Genomic DNA, 19736 nt, shown 5'->3' with positions numbered 1-19736 from the left:
ATTTTTTAAAAATTAATTAAAAGATCATCCTGTACAACTATTCATTTTCATTCATACATCTCTGTGCATGTAAACTGAAATTGAAAACCAAAATACTTTATTGTTCATTTATAAAACATCGTGTTTTTCTTCATAAAATACATATCACAGTCGAGAGAAATTATATTATGAAATTGTACAAAATATAGACGTGATGAAACGAAAAGTAGATATAAAATCAGCATAAAAAACATCTCAGAAACAGATAAACATTGAATCATGTGTAAAAAATGTTTTATATTTCCACAGAATCAATCAAAGCCTCCAAGTAACAATGAATCAGAAGTACTAACAATACAAACAAATAGCAATAAAGTAGATGGCGAGTCAATTTCCAAAAGTACTTATTTACTACTACATCGTGATACAGAAAACAAACCACGTTCTTTTAATAATGGGTATGTTTGTAAATATTGTAGACAAAATGGAGAAAAAGGACACATAATTTTAGGATACTACACAAAATTCAACTCGCTTTCAATAGCGAATGTAACTAATTTTTCAACAGCTATCGAGATGCAACCATCAACAGATCTGTACATATTGAAGACAGGTTCAAAATCCAACTGACGAACAAAAAATAAGATACAGTAGAGTAAGTTATATTAAAAAGTGGAAAGTAACTCTTGGCATATAAGAATTATCTTTAAAAAAAAGTGTGAGGTGATTTTTATGACGTTATCAGTAGAAAAAATCAATCAGACAGTCCCGGTACTTACAGATTCAGATCTAATGATTACAATGTGCAAATTTAGTCATACCGTTATAATTTTATTCTTTTGCCAAGAATTATTTTCTAATTTGTGTTTTTTATTAAACTTTCAGCCACTCTGTGTTAAAACACCATTCAACATGCTTTATGGACAGAGAACGGGAGGAGAATCGACGTGTATGAAACAGCTTCTGTCAGCAGCATTTGATATAGATGATTTTCATTATAAATTTTCAGTATCACCTATCACCTCATGATCCAATTTCGATTTTGAATATAAAGCAAAAATCTAAAGAATGCTTTCAAATATATGTTAATGATACCCATTTTTTTATAACCACAGTTGCAATGATATATCATCCACTTTCAGTAGTTCTTCATTGTAAACATATCTTTCTGGCCTTCCTCTAGACACGCAATATTTTAAGAATTTAAATTTAATCAGCATATTACAACGGCACGCTTGAAAAACGTGTATCAAAATAGAATAAGAAAAATAACGGCCATAACTTCTGATGGGTGTAGAGTTGACAATTGCGTCTCCCCCAAGTATCTGCCTTCGGTATCATGGGAATAATACTTCAAACAAATGTTCTGTATTCATAAGCGATCCTATCTCGATTCCAACTTAAAATCAATAAAATGAGTATCATTAGAATCATGGAAGTTTTTTTTATTGATATTAATAAGGAAAAATGATCTTATTTTGTCATAACAAGTTAAAATGATTACTTGAATACGAAATTTTTAAAGGAGAAGGTAATAATAAAAAAAAGCGACATACCGCATAATGTGGGCTGACTGTAAAAGCAGAAATTCTCCAGGACAGGATGGAGTCCATAATGAACTACTAAATTACAGTGGCCATCATCTCCCACGAAAAAAATCTCCCAATACAATTATAAACATGTTTAAAAAAAGAGATTAATTACAGGAAAATGAATTTACTAGATACAACATTCAAACTCGTTTCAAAAATTATCACCAACAAAATTAACTCGATCACAACACTAGAAGATGAACAGCAAGGATTCAGATTAGGAAGATCCTGCTTAGACGCAGTATTTACCAGCATTTCTTTGCTTCATTGACATATCTATCAATATAATCCAGATCAAAGAAAACTCAGATAAGAAAGTTCAGGCTCGCATTAGTGGTAAACAAAAGTAGCAGTCAACAGCGGTATCAGTCAAGAAGACGTTATACGACATCAATATGGATGGGATCATAAAAGAGGTGCGGCTAAGCAAAAATACGAAATAGGTGACAGAAATATCAAAATCCTTTGCTTTGCTGATAACGTCATGGAATATGTGCCGAAAAGGGAGTTGATCTTCAAAGATTATTGGATATCTTCAATCTCACAAGTAAACTTTATGCATGAAACAAGCCCATTGAAGCTGTTTTGACCTCAGAAGAGAAAATTCTCAGGAGGATCTAGGGACATTTAAGACGAATGACTGACGATAGACTGACAAAAATAACAATAGATAAATTTCCAAATGGAACATAGATAACGGTAAGATAACGGTTAATAGCTCGTTAACTATGAATAAAATCATTTAATCCAAAAAGTCTGGCGTTCGAGCTTTTCAAAATCTTCAAATATTCAAAAATTCAAAATCATTGTAGCGCATTACAAATACAAATGACAAATATTGATCAGTGTGCTTCTCTACTTATTATTGTAGTAGCTGCTTGTTAATAATTTTGTAAGGTGATTTGGTAGTAATAAGCTTATAAAATAAGAAGCTGATGGCGTCGGATCTAGTGACTATGGAGACCATAGTAAACAAATCCTGTCTTTGTGGTTGATCCAGCGATCAGATATAATTAAGTACAGCTGACCTCATGGCTTCAATGAGGTGACGCACTATCTTTATGAAAAATGAAGCTCTATCGTATAGAGCTCCCTACTCTAGGGCCAAAAAAAGCTCTATGGTTTATAGCCTTAACCAAAAGAATATTAATGGCTGATTCCTCCACATTAACCCAATTAACACACTCACAATATAGTCGAATCTTCAATGATTTTTAGCTAGCAACTCTTTCTGGTAATAACGATTGTGACATCATCATTATACACGACTGTCTACTACATTCAAACTCACGTCATTGTCCACTCCATATGTCATCTGATCATCCAGATTCTCCTAATATAAAACACTTTTGAAAGCAAGTATTTAATCACTGTACATGATTCATTACGATACTCGAATTGGGTAATTTACAGTAGGTATTCTTCAACAGCTTCATATTTTTCAGTTTCAGTTTTTAGAGCAGATACAGCAACACTAATATGAATATGTCAAATTTGACATTGCCACCATGAAGCATGCAATTTTCAAAACTGAACGTACTCAGAACGTGTTGTCATGTGAATGTTATTAGAATTGTTTACAGGTAAAAAATGTGACTTAGATTAAACCAATAGCAACAGCTGCATCGACTTTTGGTGATGAAGCACCAAGTCCACCTACCGTGCTGCATCGACTTTTGGTGATGAAGCACCAAGTCCAGCTACCGTGGGTTTTCCGAATTCAATCAAGGTCGTCCAAAATCATGCATATAGTGAGATTGATGCATACTAGGGCATCAGTTCAACTTGCATACATGCAAAACTGCTGATTTGGATACCGCATAATTTGACAATCACTCAAAAAGAGCTGGTGTCGATTAGTGCTGGAAAAATCGTATCAAACGACGGCTATAATATTGTGACAACGACGAATCATGGATTTATGCATAAGAAACCGAAACTAAACATCAATTGACTGTGTTGGTGTCTTGAATCCAACAAAAATCAATCACGCTGCTTCGAAGCAAATGGTCGTCTATTTCTGGAATAACTCGACATGTCGCTAGTAGGCAATTAAATCTTTTAGAACTTTCAATTTTGAATGGTACATCAGCATTTGTTTGCTGGAAGTTTTTGTAAAATTCAGAGGAATCAATCTCAGAACAGGAATTATTCTCCTCAACGACGATGCAAGCTCTGGTACTTCAGTTCGAATAAAAACCTTTTGAACAGTCAAATCATCGAAATAATCATCCACCGTATAATCTTTGGTATACAATGATTCCGCAGATCAAAAATGAATAGCAAGGTCAACGTTTAATGTGTCTATATCGAAACTTAAGTATCAACCGTCGTATTTATTTTGATTTATTCTGAGCAGTGTAAAGTATCTATTCGAGCATAATTTGGTAGTCTGCATAGAAAAATATTATCAACTATCCGAATCACTGAATAATAACTGTAAACTAGATAACAAAATTATCTTCAATATTTGTGATTCGTAAAAACATTCTGCTGAAATAATATACGATTGGATCCTTCGTTAATTTTATGTGGCAAGTTTAAGCTTGTTCACAAACCTTATCAACTAACCATTTTATAACAAATAAAAGCATTTATGTATATTTCGAAAAGATGAGGGACGCTCCATCAATTTAAGACGTCTATAAAATGAAAAATGCCATTTAGAGTATAAATTAGCGCGTTTGGAAACATAAAAAACAGATAAAGCAAATGTACCGTTTAAAAACATTAAACTCCTCTATAGCAGAACGTAAAATAAATGAAAATGCCTATCAACAGATTACGTTTCAGTTTTCATCAGTATTAATGATTACAAAATATTTGTAATGTTTACTTGAACTATTAAATAAATTTATTCAATTCTATTAATTCATCTATTAATTATCCAACTGCATTAGGCAACTAATAGTGATCCATAAACAAATATGGGTTATAATAACTCACTACTATAACTCACTACAGTTGAATCCCACAATCGTAGAATTTACTCATATTGTAGAGCGATTTTGTAGTCCAATCAAATTAGACGTACTAAAAAGTTGTTTTTGAGTCGAATTTTTCGAAGAAAAATGGGGGGCACATCATTTTTCGAGACCTCCTGAACACGATTATGATGGTTTTTCTAATGTAGTCTGAAGTCTGTTTAAGCTACAATTCTTATTTTCGTCTCTCGAGCAATTGCTATGGGTCCGATTTGGTTCAAAATTAGCATACATGGCTTTTTTGGCGGCGGATTGATGAAACAAATGAATATTTCGACGGGTCGCAGTGCAAAAAAATTGGTTTTTGACCTTTGCTCACCTCTGCAGGTCAAACGAAAAGCGACTGAAAAATGAAATTTCACATGTAGGTTCAATTAGTTGCGAGATGATTTCCTGTCTAAGGTCGAAACTTTCCATCTTCACCCCTCTTCATTTTATAGTCATTTTTGTTATATTTTTTTATTTTTTGGCCAGAAAAAGTTTAACTAGAGAGTTCGAACTTCGCATGCAAGTAGGGGTGATGTTGAAGAATTGTCTTTCTCAAGTTCAAAGTTTTCTTCTTCATTTCTTCTAGCACAAAACGCCCGAAATCATTTTGATCGTTGTAATTGTTGAACTGGACCGTCTCCTATTTAATGAATTATACTAGTATGATCGTTGCTAGGGTGATTTTTTTTACTTCCCAATTTCGAAATTTCTTGTCATTATGATAATTTTTTCTTTGTTGTCAATTGGAATTGAACAAGAGGGTTCGAGACCACCGGGAAAGATTTGTTTGTGTATTAGTTAAATTCTTCATTCGACGAAATATTCGACTTTCGTGATGGAGCTCTGCTGCTCACGGCTTTTTTTATAGTTGTTTTTGAATGTACAAAAAAAGTCAGATTAGTTTGAAAAAACCAAGCGGCCTATAGGTTAAACTATTCAATGTTTCCCAAATGTACAAATACTTTTTTCTTTTACCCCAAAGAATATACGTTTAGGTTGTCCCTTCAAAATTCAAAAAAATGTTATCTCTTCTCCATAATTATTATTATGGAAAGTAATGTGACTTTTTTCCTATTAAGTTATTACAAAATGAGTGAAAATTTTGTGCTGAAAAAATACGTGAATTTATACGAATTACCACGTAGCAAATTCACAGAATGTATTGCATTAATTGTCTATAAACAAATATAAAGGCGTTTGCAAATAATTCCAATTATTATCATCATACTCGTCCACTAACACAGACTGTGCAGCCGATCCAGTTCGTTAATCGATACTAAAGTTTGACAATTTCAATTACTTTTTAGCTACTTCGAATGTAGCGGCAATTAGGAGCTGTTCACATTATGTTGTAACTGTTTTTATAAATAAAATTTCGAAGTCTTTCCATTTTTTTACGCCAAATTCAAGATTTCTAAAAAACCGTACAATTTGGAAAATGAGATAGTCAGTCAGCCGGAAAGTCAGTTAACAATTGATGTCATCGGGTTAATGGAAAGTAAATCAAACGATGTATTTAAATAAATTAGTGAATAGTTTAATAATAAGTGTTAGTGAATATTTTAGCTTATAGTGCATAGTTCAGTTTTCTTATGAATAAATTATTTTCAATGAAGATCGTGTATATGAATTTACCCCACCGTTAAGTAACCATTGAAAAAAATAAGTGAATCGAGAACGCTATATAGAGTTAGGTACATTATTTTGCTCCTGATGATTGATTTTGATCTACAATAGGAAGGAATTATTGTAGAACAAGATGAAGTTACTTCGATTTCTGAAGTTGTTGCGAAAAATTGTACAACTTTGTAAGAAAGGTGGAAAAGGAATTCTGCACAAATTCTTTTTTATTTGTGCAGAATTGACAGGAGAATTTTCGCAGCTAACCATTTTTGTCGTTAAAAAAACCACATAACCATTTACTTCAAAACTCAAATGTTAACTAAATGAAAGATTATGAAATATTTCTACTTGGGCAATTGGTATCAATATTTTTTCTATTAGTTGGAAAGTATTAGCCTTAGAAAAATAATTGTTTGAACTGTTTCACAAAAAAAATTTAGTCCAGTATACCTGTCAGCTAATTACAAATTTGAAAACTTTTAAATAACATCTGCTCATCAGTGTTGCTCCGGAAATTGTCAGTTATTGATACTCAGAAGAAAAAAATCATTTTTTTCATTGTTAATTTCGTCACCAACTATTAAACATGAAGGTGGCTCTATGATGGTGATGGGGTGTTTTTCATATGGTGAAGTGGGGGATATCTAAAGAATTAAAGGAACCCCAAGCAGAAATTGTTCTCATTATATATTAAAAACGCATTCTAACCCTTTTGCGATGCACCTAATTGATCGTGGGTAAACGTTTCAGCCAGCCCAAAGCACACGTTTAAACTTTGTCTCAGCTATTAAAAAAATAAAGCAGATACTGGTGAGCTAAAAATAATCAAATGGCCTCCACAATCTCCAGATCTAAATCCAATAGAATTATTGCGAAATGAACTGGATCGGTAAGCTAGAAAATTGATTCCCAGTACTTCGGATGATCTTTGGTAAGCTCTTCAAACTTCTTGGAATAATATACCAAAAAGTTAGTTAGAAAAATGATATTTATTCGATTCTAACAATAACATTATAATAACAATAAGGAAGACTACGAATGTCGGGAGATCCACGTGATGAATTTTAAATTTTCAAATGAAAATTAAAATTGTTACCGTAGCAAGTTCTTCAATCTAAATCATATTCAAGAGAAAAATTCGTTTTTCTTTTAAGAAAACTTCGCTTTGTTCACTCCACTTCTCAGTGATATTGCATATTAGCTTCTACCTTACCCAATAAGAATAAATTCACTTTGTCATGTCGTTCGCCTAATTGATTCATACCTTTTGAATCTCTCTGCCTTTCAGAAAACTCAATTTATTAGTAGATGTAAAAGCATACGAGCTAGTCCTTTAATCAGAGTACCAAAGGTACTAATATTTGCATCTTTCAATGTAAAGTTGTTACTATAAAATTATTTCTCGATAGACAAGAATAATTTGATATCATAAGTGTTGTATTCATTATAGAAGATATCAATATGAAAACTAATCACCGTATATATTCAGCCCTTATAGAAACGTCAACATCATTTATTTTGAAGGGGAAGTGTTTTTAGGCTATTTAATTACATTAATTATCTAGCGGAATTGGAATTAGAAAGAGGGGTTGATTGGAACTTATCACATACTTAATTTATTTTCAAAAACTTGCCAAAAATATAGTAAAATCTATAAACAAATTTGAGGTATCTGAAATACTTATTGTCATATTATTTTGATGAATCCAAAGGATGTTGTACATTTCCTTCCAAGCAACTCAAAGAGTTTGAAATATAATTTTTAAGCTCCAAAATCTCTTTCTACTCCGTCGAACGTTGGCAGAAACTTGAGCTAGCTTGGTATGATGCAAGAAAACGTGCGATGCAATACAAAACGCAATACTTCTTGATCAAAAGCATGCTAGATGATTGTTTCATACAAGATCTCACAGAAGTTACAATTTGTGGGAAAAATCTAGTTACTTTTGACTTAACAACCAACCGTCTCAGATCAGCTGACTTCCGTAATACTAATCATTTCGACCTCGTGGTAAATCCAACTTCAATTTGAGTTTTTCCTGGCTAGTATTTGTTTTTAGGATTTTTAGCTGTTTTTTCTTATTGTGATGGATGGATGAAGTATCCTGTAGTTAGTATACCATATTTTGTCGTATGTACCGTTACTTTTTTTTTCAGCTTTTCATAGCAAAGATAATGGGGTGCATCATATATTAAAACAAATGAAGAAGGAAATATTGTAACACTCTCGCGTGTAATGTTGATCGCGTTGTGATGATGTATTCCGACTTTTGTATTAGTTTATAATTGTCGACGTAGAAGTATGGTCAATGAGACAACTAAGTCTTTGCGAAGATAAATGAAAGGTTTTAAAGAGCCTACGAGGTCTGACTATTAAATAACGATATTGCGTGCCTAGAGGGCACCCTAGAGATGTGGGGTAAAAAACTCTTAGAGCATTGGGTGTCTAGATATCTTGTCTTCGCACATCTCAAACCACGTTTCTGTCACTATTATGGTATTTGTACAGTAGCGGTTTGTTAAATTGAAAAAAGCTGCGACTGAGCGCTCTAAATTCTTACATGAGAAAGTTTTTGAGTGGTGTAAGAGGTTTAGTGATGGCCGAGAAAACAGTGAAGATGACCAGCGCCCAGGTCGCCTTGTGACTGTTTCAATTCCGAAAGCAGTGACCAAAATCAACCAAATTGTGCGTGCAGATCGTCTAATGAGCATCTGGATGATTTCCGAGGCTATAAACGCCGATAAAGAAACGGTTGGAAAAATTTCACACATATGACAAAAGTCTGTGGGAAGTTTGTGCCAAAAAATCTGACTTTTCACCAAAAGCTCTTGCGTCAACGGGTCTACTCAGATTACCTTGAAAGATTAGAAAAAGGTCTGCTTGGTCAGGGACCCGATTTGAGTCGATGGAAGCGGTAAAGCAAAAAACGGTAGAGCTCCTAAAGGCGCTCACCAAAGAATACTTCCAGCACTGCTTCGATCAATGGAAATAAACGTATGGAAAGGTGTGTGGCAAGGGGTGGGGAGTATATTGAAGAGGGGCATTCGAATGTAGAGTAATTTCTATAGTAAAACCCTTTTTTGTAACCAGACTCGTATTATTTTTCAAGATAACTCGGGAAATCAAAAAGATATTGACAAGCTGTTTGCACTATTTTGATGTCAATTCAATTAACTTTCAAAGTATATACTTGAACATTCAAGTTTCTTTTCAAATTTGCAATTGGTTAATGTTTGTTTTTTTAATTTGATATTTTCTCAAGTGGTGGATCTATAATTCTGTAAATAATTTCGACATGATTCTCAGGACCAATATTGTTATAATTTTCCCGAAGACTTAATATAACAAATTCCCGTTCCAAGTCGCCTGCTTGGTATACGAGGACTGCTACTAAGCTTGGACATATGGCAACACTGATGTCAAATCTGACATTACCATCATGAAGTTTGACATTTTTAATAGTGAATATTTAGAACGTGTTGTCATTCGATTGCTATTTGAGTTGTTTACAGATATTAGAAATATTAAAAATAAATTACGAAGGCGACGTTTTTCTATACCTGAAGAAGCGGTTGATGTGTCCAAATCACATGTTTCGGAGGTTCCTCAATTGCAATTGAAAAAATGCTTCGACAATTGGTTTCAACGCATGAAAAAGTTTATGGTGAATATTGTAAGTATAAAATGTGAGTTTACAGCCTCAGTTATCAACTCATAGTAGTACGAATTTTGACATTCAGTTGACTGTCTCAGAAACTTTTCATCTCAATCACAACACAAAATATAAAGTAAGCCAGACGTGACGTTTTTTGCGAGATGGTGCTATACAGAAACCCTTTTGAAATATGAAGAGAGATAAAAGAAATAACAAAACTTTGAAAGATCAACCATGTTAATAATTAGGAAGAGAATATGAGAAATCGATGAATTTGGAAAAATGAGTAGAAATATTTGAAGCAACTATTTACGAACTAAAAATATTTTTTTGTTAAAATTTGATTACTATATAGGAAGTAAAATATTAGAAGCTATCTATTCCGTGGAAGTAATTTCCTCATAAAAGAATTGCAGATACCAGACATTCCCTATTTTAATAGCAAATGCTGAGATTCAATCCGATAAACATTCATTATCTTCACTGTACCGGCTCTGGAGCGCCCCAGCACTCAATTTAACCCTGCTCAATTTAGATTACTGTCCGAAACCGCTTCGAGTTTTCTTGTTTTTTCCTACCTCTCAACACTTCCTAAATTAACTGTACATCTCTATCATCTAGTCGTGTTCTTGGAATTACATGTGACACTTTCCAATGGGATTCTAAACTTTACGACTTAGATGTAAGTCGAAAATCAGGAGGAAAATGAGATTTAAATCGAGTTTGTAATACTAAAGTGCTGTTGATGTATCATACTACAGAATTTATGGGAAATGGAGAATATTGCCGTGAAAAATGATCAGAATATTTATTCGTCGAATCTCATCTTGATAAAGACATAACACAAAAAGTTACGTCACTTAAACACTTCTATAATAAATTTAGTTTTTATTCTCATTTATTATTGGTAGTTTTTTCTAGCCTTTTTCGTATGAAATAATTAATTTCAAAATACGAGGATTGGGTATTAAATAACAAGGCTGGTGATATGAAACATTTTATTTTGATACAGCCTCAATAAACTCAAATCTGCTTTATTTTAATGCGTGATTGATTCGTCATACATTCTTAACTCTTCTAATGAGTCATTCGCATTCAAAGTGTCGATACAAAGATTTTCACGATCTTTCTTGTTTTTGGAAATTTTCATCATTTTTTAACGTGGAAGGGCGACACGGTCACGTGAACTCGACAAATATCCATTGCTATACATTTACTTCAATAAATTATAAACTTCAGTTGAAGTTTTACCAAATTTTTATGTGAAATTTCACAACAATCCGTTGTTCTGTTTCCACATCGATCATTTTTACAGCAAAACAAAAAAACAGTCGCTATACAAACAATAGACACAGCTACACTGGTTTGTCTACACGACGTATATATCGCATTCAAAAGAATAGCTTGGGAGAAAATCATTATCCTGAAATGGATTTGTGAGTGATTGTATAGTTTTAAAATTGAGCAAGTAAAGAGGAACGGCACGAAACGAACTGAGCTTGTATATAAAAGGTGAAATATTAAAAAAAAATCTATAAACTGATTGAATAAATAAGGGTCAATACCTAATATTGGACAATTTATTCCAATATTTGAAACGGGAAATAGCCTATAATGTAGCAACTACAGAGGATACAAGTTTTGAACACCACATAAAACTTCTATTATAATTATGAAACAAAAAAAAAACGGAGCACATAGAAAAAGGACTCGAAAATATTGAAAAAAATATGAGAAATATGATTTAGGTTAACTGAACGTGTATAACAATTTTGAAGTATACTGACATTCATAATTTCAGCAGACACACGAAAATATTTTTCGCTCGAATCGATATCTCTTCACCATGGATTTGTTTGATTTGCGTGCAGTCCAGATTTATATCCCATTGAACACATTTGGAATAAGATAGGAAGACGTTTTACTGAACCATAAATTGTAGAGTGTTTCACGATATACTGGTACACGAATGGGACAGTCTTCCGCAGAATGGGAAATCATGCCAAACAAACTACGTTACAACCGAAAAAAAAATGCGAAAATTAAGGAATTGTCAAATAACATCAAATTACAAGGTGGCCCTAGTTTATGTTGAGCAATGTATGAATCATCAACTATAGATTGTACAAAAAACAATTGACTTCGGGTACTTCGGGAGCTGTTGACCGCGTGTAGGTGATGGGTACGGATGTCCAGACATGGTACCGGCCTTTCGGTGACTACAGTAGTGGAAAACAAAGTTATGAGCCTTCTTGTAAACGACTCGTTATTGTTTTCCCTGAAACTGGACTTTGTTGTTTGCGGAAGTTTCGGAACGCTTACACGAACTGCGTACATGCCTCATCTTACCACAATTCCGACATTTGCTTTTTTTCGGCTTCTAGTTAACCGTACCTTTCAACAAGTTGATGACCTGGTTCAGTCTCGTCACCTTCTTCTTGTATAGCTCCATTCTCGTTATATTTCGAAGCTTTCGTGGCTGTATCAAATTCAAGAGCAGCAGTCAAGGTATGTACTAAGGTTTTCTGAAGGGTTAATCCACATGTAATGGTCGCGCAGGCCATCAGTGGATGCCCAAACATTCCATCAAGTTCTTTGGTGCTGGATAAGGGAATCGGACAAATCAGGGAAGGTCTATCTCGTACTCTTGAAGAACCTCTTCGTACTTCGGTTCTACAGCTGCGATTCGTACAGGTGTTGGTACGCAGCGAATTCGTTAATTTTTATACCTCAATCATAACAGAACACGACCGGCTTCACAGTGTTCTCAGAACACCTGGAATAATATTTAAATAACTCACACATTACATTTCACATATAGATTTCGACATATTATTTATTAGAGGCATAGAGACAAATCATTAAATAAGTCGATGAACAAAACCAATTTTTAACAATTTTACGTATTAATAGGAGCTCGATAATTGGATTTTACACGAATTAACTTGAGACAATTCAATATGCCGACAGTTTTGATTCGAAATCGATATAGGTATGAAAAATTTTAGAGTTTGAAGTTACCTCAATTGACCCAAATAACCTATTTTTATCAATATTTTCCACAAGAAGAAAATATTCAATTTCAAAGTACCTGGACTATATAAGAGACCTGTTTACCTTGTAAACGCAACGGTGAAAGTCCAGTAATAGAGCAGAGAGGGTAACATTACTCAAAGCCATGGGGTGTTGATTCACACATACATACAGAGCGAGTGAGTTAATTGCTAATTGCCATTTGAGTTGGTTGCCGAGCGACAGTGATCAACTACCTATCTCTTTCTCGAGACACAAACGCGGCACTGATCTTTCTTGAATTCAGTCATCTGTGAAATATAGCTTAGGGTAGATAACAAGTAAATCTGTCTTGGTAAGGATATGCAAAAATTCTGAGAAACTGGTGCAGTGGAATTAATATCTCGAAGTTGATATCGCCTGTCAAGGGAGGAAATATGTTTACTTCGATAGGAACGAAGGGTATCGATTCATGCTGAATTAAAAACTTGATTAGTTTTGTTTTTGGAGAAATATGATATTCTTAATAAGAATTCTCGGAGACGGTTTGAATTTGATAGAGAATGGATATCGATTTCTAGTCATTATAAGTTCGTAACTTTGTATAACAACTCCCTAGCATTACATAATTTCTACATAACAATTTAATAGTAGTTGAGTTTGATAAGAAACAAATTGTTCAATATTTCCAACTGTCTGAGGATTAAGTTATAGTGATAAAACTAATTATATCCAACACTCACTCACATCATTAGTTATTTGTATGCCAAGGACTGAAAGTAATACTTTGCTGGACGAGTCTGATAATTGCGAGACGAGCGATGCGAGGCGAGCAACAGACGCGTATTATTTCAGCCGCGGCGTACACAACATTTTTTAAACGACGCATAAGATAAAACATCGTATAAATTAAATCATTTCAGAAAATTGAAAATTTAAGGTTATGCAAAATCATCGAAATGAAACTGTCAACTGTCAACATTGAAGTGGCTAGAGTCACATTTAAGCAAGTTAAAGTTGTCTACTCCAGAGCGTCCCGGAAGTGTTTTGCAGTACGGAACTGTTATTTTCACTAAATGGAGCAATCAAAACGCAACATTCGGTATGTAAATGAATACAGAACGAACAACTTTCAGATGGCGTCGTCTAAAAATCTATTGTAGATTGTTGTGGTGAAAAAATTCATATCAACAAGAGAAAAACCGAAAAAAAATTAATCCGTTAAAAATAACTTGAAAAGGATGCACAAGTCATGAAAAAATGATTATTAATAGCAAAAAATAACTATTAGACATGATTTTATGCTTAACAAAACTGAGAAATGAAGAATGTTACTAAATCTTCTTCTCTTTTTCTTGCGGTGTGTGCGGATTTTATATCGTGTAGTCCTCTCGACTGCCTGATGTTTCGCAGTCAAAATATTTCCTTCCTTCCGATCTCTCTCTCTCCTCCAATTTTACCTTTGATCAATAGGTGCAAAAATTGATATTTCTTATTTTGCATAATACGCCCTAGGTACGCAGTTTTTCTCTTCTCAATTAATTCAAATGATTCATGTTGTTTGCCGATCCGTCTCAGAATTTCTTTGTTTTTCCATCTAGCCGTCCAAGGCTAGATTCTGCGGTGCAGCCACATCTCGAAAGATTCCAACTTGTTAATCGCATTCGGCTTCAATGTTCAGCCTTCCATGCTGTAGAGAAGCACCGACTAAACGTAGCACTTCACGAACCAAAGTCGTATGTTAAGATCAAAATCGGGACAAGTAAGCACTCTTCTAAACGTCAAAAATATCTGTCGGGCTTGTTCAATGCGACATTTTTACTAAATATAAGGATGTAATTGCGAAAAAATTGATTTATGAGAGAGAAATGCTTTATTGTGACAATTTGTAGACAAAAGTTTGTGAAAACTAAAACACTAACATGAAAATAACTAAATGTAGATACAAATACAAGAAAATCACAGTGAGTAACAAAATTACAGGTAATAGTAATAGGTAATAATTCCTATATAACTCGAAAGCGAAATTTTAATTTGCAAGTGATTGTGCATTTTTTGCATTGTAAAATATTGAGCCCTTAACTAATTCTAAGCGTGAATTAGGTAGGTAAAAGTCGTGCTAGCCGTTCCCAAGTAGATAGCCGTGAAAAGTCAGAATTTTTAATTAGTTGAAGAAATCCCTGCAGTGAGCCCTGATGTTTAGTCCGAGTTAAAATCTAACTGCTCTCTTTTGTAGTTTGAAGATTCGCTCAAATTGAGTCGCACCACAAGTACCCCAGAAGGGAAGAGCAGTTATTTAATAAAGAAGGCTGCAATGTATTTTTATTTAATTAAATTTTGGTTTTAAGAACGTTAGGACACAGAAAATTAGAATCGTTCCATGATTTAAGGTTGATTAGGTCACTGTATATAGTTCTATGAAGTGCCGTGAGATCAAGGTTGCTCCAAAAGAAACTAGTGTCGTCTGCAAATAGATATATTATACCGCGATGTCGTTTATAAACAGAAAAAAAAACAAATAGGACCTAGTACTGAGCCTTGGGGCACTCCACATTCTATTGACTTGCAAGGAGACACCGTTGTATGAACCCCTACAAGCTGACTTCTGTTGGTAAGGTATGACTTGATATCAATCGTTAACTTTACCGACAATACCGCCCACTCTGTCTGAGATAACTATTTAATTTCCATTAAAATATCCCAAGAAGAGATTGGATACTGGAATTTAAAATATATTTTTGACCAATATATTCCAGTACTATACTATGAACTATATTTATGAACTCTTCAAGTTAACAAATTAAATCTACCAACCCCATCTTTTCATTTCCACTGTAGGTCCAATCGAACTAGCTAGGAAATAAACAAGTTGTTTGTAACAACCCTTCATCCCTCCGTACAATATTTTATCAGAATTTGTCAAGTTCCTCCGAATCCAAAGTCCATCAGTGTCAGTTAGACAGCGAATAATTGCCATTGGGAATTGAATAGAAATGAATGTACTGCGTTGCTTCTTACAACGCTTCTCACTGCCACTTTTCAAATGAGATAAAATCCAAACGGAGTTCTACAAAATTTGTTGAATGCTGGTGAATTTTTGATTATATGGATGCGGAAAAAATTAATAAGGGTAGCGTATGTGCGGAGATGCGTTTATAACAATATGAATATCTTATGCTCGGATATACGGAGACATTTTGTATTGCTCTGAATCATATGTCATCGATCTAAGAAAATTATGATTTAAATTTTTGTTACTTCAATATAAATTTTTAATGTAACAAATCTAAATTTAGAGAGTTAATAGTTAATAATCACATAAAAAAGAAATCTCAATATCTCGCTTGTATGCAAAATTTTTGCCACACAATAATTTAACAAACAACTTTCGTAGTTTGTGGTATAACATTATTTTGTTTTGGCAGAATCTGCTTTCGGTTAAGCAAACCTGGATATTTCTCAAATAAAACCTCATATATTCGCATTTGCTGTCAACTTTATACCCTGGCATTAATAACCCGACCATCTGCTTACCTAAGCGCTCTAATAGAAGGGAACTACCACAGGCAGTATCATCTTAGGTACCAATCTTATTGCTGTCATATCTAAACTATTTGTGACACACTTAGTCATGACACTAAAACCATAAATTATCCATAATCACCAATGTTCAATTTAGAAATAACGATCTTTGGAAATATTGAGAAAACAAAAACATTTTCACTAGATTTTCTCTTAATATGGCCTTATCGTTTGATACATAAGTTTCAGCTTTTTCTTCCAAAACAATGAACAAAATTCATACATGGAAAAGATATTTGAGAATCAAGCAAGTAACCTTCTCAGAACTTCTAGAAATTGCAGCTGGAATACCACGAGGAAGTGTACTTATACTTAGATGTAGACATGTGACATTTCGAAATTGGAAAACCAAGAAGCAATCAACAAGCTACTGATACTTATCTATCAAATTTAATGGAGCCAAATCAGTCCAAATTGATTTTATAAACTTATGAATCATATCCCTGTCACAATGAATAATAACCTGATTCCACGCATAAACATATCAAAATACTTTCCTCAGATAACGAATTTCAATGGAAAGTGCATGTTGAAAAGTAAACTTCGTCTTAAATATAGAAAAATATACCAGATACATTACGTTTAGGGCATCTGCAGACAAACTTTGTATTTATGACCCACGTCTGCTTGTCTCTAGGGGGATTATGATGGAAAGCTCGGAAGAGTATCTCTGCCCTGGTAGTATCGATCAAAAAAACAGGCTAGCGATCTTTTTGGTCAACTCTGGATAGCCTTTAAGTCGAATTTCTCTAAAGATGGACAAATCTGAGCTTTTGTAGAGAATTAGAAGCTGTTGTGAGGTATATAGGGCTTTTTGATCTAAAAGAGAGCTCCAGCTTGTTGGATATATTGCCTCCAACCTCAACATTCAACAAGCGAATTTGCGGTGATGGTGATAATACACTGAAGAAACTAATTTAGCAATCATCCAAAGATTCCGAAGCAAAGAACTGATGAATATAGTAGTAATCTCTATAGGGACCTGGAAAAGGATATTGGACTGTTGACCAGTCCATCAAATGATCAACCAAGAGTTAATCACCATGTTAGTACTGAGACCATCCAGTTTCTTAACTCTGCTGGGCTATAAAGAAAAAGATCAAGCTCTTTGATTACTGATTTCAGATCAAAAGAAAGCTTCTAAGTACACAAGTAATGCAATACCATAGAATTTGAGACGTTGCTGAGTAAATCTCAGTTTTAATTTTCAAATACTAGCGACATCAAATTCATTATTGGTCATTATTGATCATAATGATCAGATTTTATTTGTGAATGAACTAAGCTAGTGAAAATTAAGTGTGTGATGGGAAGAAATATATTTACTCTTGTTTATTTTAAAATCATTCAGTATAGAATGAAGTTTTTAGAATACGTACTATAGATTCGCATTTTTACTTTGAGCAAAAAAAATCCAAACGGAACTGATAAATATTAGAAAAATATCGTTCACATGTCAAATCAAGTGATGGTAATCATATTTTGTAAATGAAAAATGAAATATATAATTTTCCTTGTAGAAAAACGAGAAACTGCTTCAAACATATCCTTGTTATATTTTTTTTATCATTTTTATATCTGTTGAAGAAAACTGGACATGCCGATGAACATCTGACACACATTTTAAATCTCAACAAATGTCATTTCTACCAACTCACCAATCCTATCGACGTACTCCACCATATTCCGATCCTTCTTCACACTTCTAGAATGCATGTGAGTTTCAAGAGAAGACCTACAGATGCCGCAAAACGAACTTTGAACAAAACTCACGGATTGTTGTGTTTTTCGAATAAGGAATTCACATTATTTGACAGTCGGCACGCACTTTGAAAGCGGGCGAGATGCGACGGATTTGCTCTACGGGTGTTCCTCTATATCGATTGCCCTAGTTTTTGGTACTCAGAGCCGGACACAAAACGATTCAATGCATGTCTAAATGTTAATTCGGTTCATATATTTTGAATTCAAATTTTATATCTCAATATGTTAGTTTTTTTTTTAAATAATGCAAGCAGATAGGGAATATTTTCGATGAGAAAGAAATTAAGAACTCGTCCAATTCTTATAGTTATTTTCAATTCAACCCTTTATTTTGATATTCTTTATTCCATTTTTTGTGGAAAATTATCATTTTTTCTTATTTTCTTCATTTTCATTAGTTCCCAAGCTGTTATCAGAATTGTTCGAGAAACTTATACTAAAAAGATTAAAATCCATGATAAAGTTAAAGAATTAATCCTTAATCACTAATTTGGATCCATAAATAAACAAGTTATACGTTATACCAGATATACTTGAAAATGTCTAGAAGAAAAAATTGCGTGATATACAATATTTATGGATGTAGCTCAAGCATTTGACATGATACTGAACCAAGAATGAAACAGTACTTTGCAATCACACGTTCATATGTACACATGAGAAAGATATTTTGAGAAGAAAAGAGAAAAAGCATATCCAGAACTGAAACCTAGTGAATCTAGAGTCTTGGGTCGGAATCTGTACCTCTTTACTTATCTATTCTCCATTCTATCTTCACATAAAGAACTTCTGCTATACAAGCAAATATTGAAGTCAGATGATCTTATAACTATGGAAGTTGTAGCAATCAGATATGTCTCCTGGTATATTCGTGATAGTATTCTTGAGTGGGATCTGAAGATAGAAGCTATCGAACAAGCTATTATCAATTTACTGACGATACATCTATGACAGCAGCAGTATAAAATTGTGAAGAAGCAACTGAAATATGAATAACTTCCAATTAACTGGTGACTGTCAGCTTTAACGATACAGTATGTCAACAACGCTCGATGTGAAGCTCTACTGGAAACCTCATGCTGAAGAAAGAGAGAGAAAAATTTGGAAACAGACATAGGAAAATGTATTGATCCATAGGGAGAAACTACTTGCTATATTCACATAAAGAACTTCTGCTATACAAGCAAATATTAAAGTCAGATGGTAACTATGGAAGCTGTATTAATCAGATATGTCTTCTGGTAAAATCGTGACAGTATTCTTGATGGGAATCAGAAGATAGAAGCTATCGAAGAAGCTATTATCAATTCACTGACCTTACAGCTATAACAGAAGCAGTGAAAAATGGTGAAGAAGCAATTGAAAAGTTATGAATAACTTCCAATTATTTGGACTGAGAAATCAGTAAAAATGGAGCAAAATCTGTGAATGTCAACTTTAACGATATAATATGTCAACAACGCTCGATGTGAAGCTCTACTGGAAACCTCATGCTGAAGAAAGAGAGAGAAAAATTTGGAAACAGACATAGGAAAATGTATTGATCCATAGGGAGA

General features: G+C 33.6%; 1 protein-coding gene across 3 annotated transcripts in view; it reads right to left on the bottom strand.

Moving 5' to 3' along the window:
- Window positions 1-19736, bottom strand: part of LOC130893827 (teneurin-a) — a 572912-nt gene that overhangs the window by 348315 nt on the left and 204861 nt on the right. The window contains exon 1 of one of the 3 annotated variants that reach the window (XM_057800235.1): window positions 18075-18194. The exons of the other annotated variants lie outside the window; for them this stretch is intronic. Coding sequence (XP_057656218.1) covers window positions 18075-18132 — 58 coding nt within the window. The 5' untranslated portion in view covers window positions 18133-18194. Of the gene's footprint in view, window positions 1-18074; window positions 18195-19736 lie in introns of those variants that run through there. 3 annotated transcript variants of the gene reach the window in all.

This window comes from Diorhabda carinulata, chromosome 5 (genome assembly GCF_026250575.1).
Source record: "Diorhabda carinulata isolate Delta chromosome 5, icDioCari1.1, whole genome shotgun sequence".
In the NCBI taxonomy this organism is placed as follows: Eukaryota; Metazoa; Arthropoda; class Insecta; order Coleoptera; family Chrysomelidae; genus Diorhabda; species Diorhabda carinulata.
The sequence above is the reverse complement of the archived record's forward strand: the minus strand, read 5'-3'. Positions and strand labels throughout refer to the sequence as shown.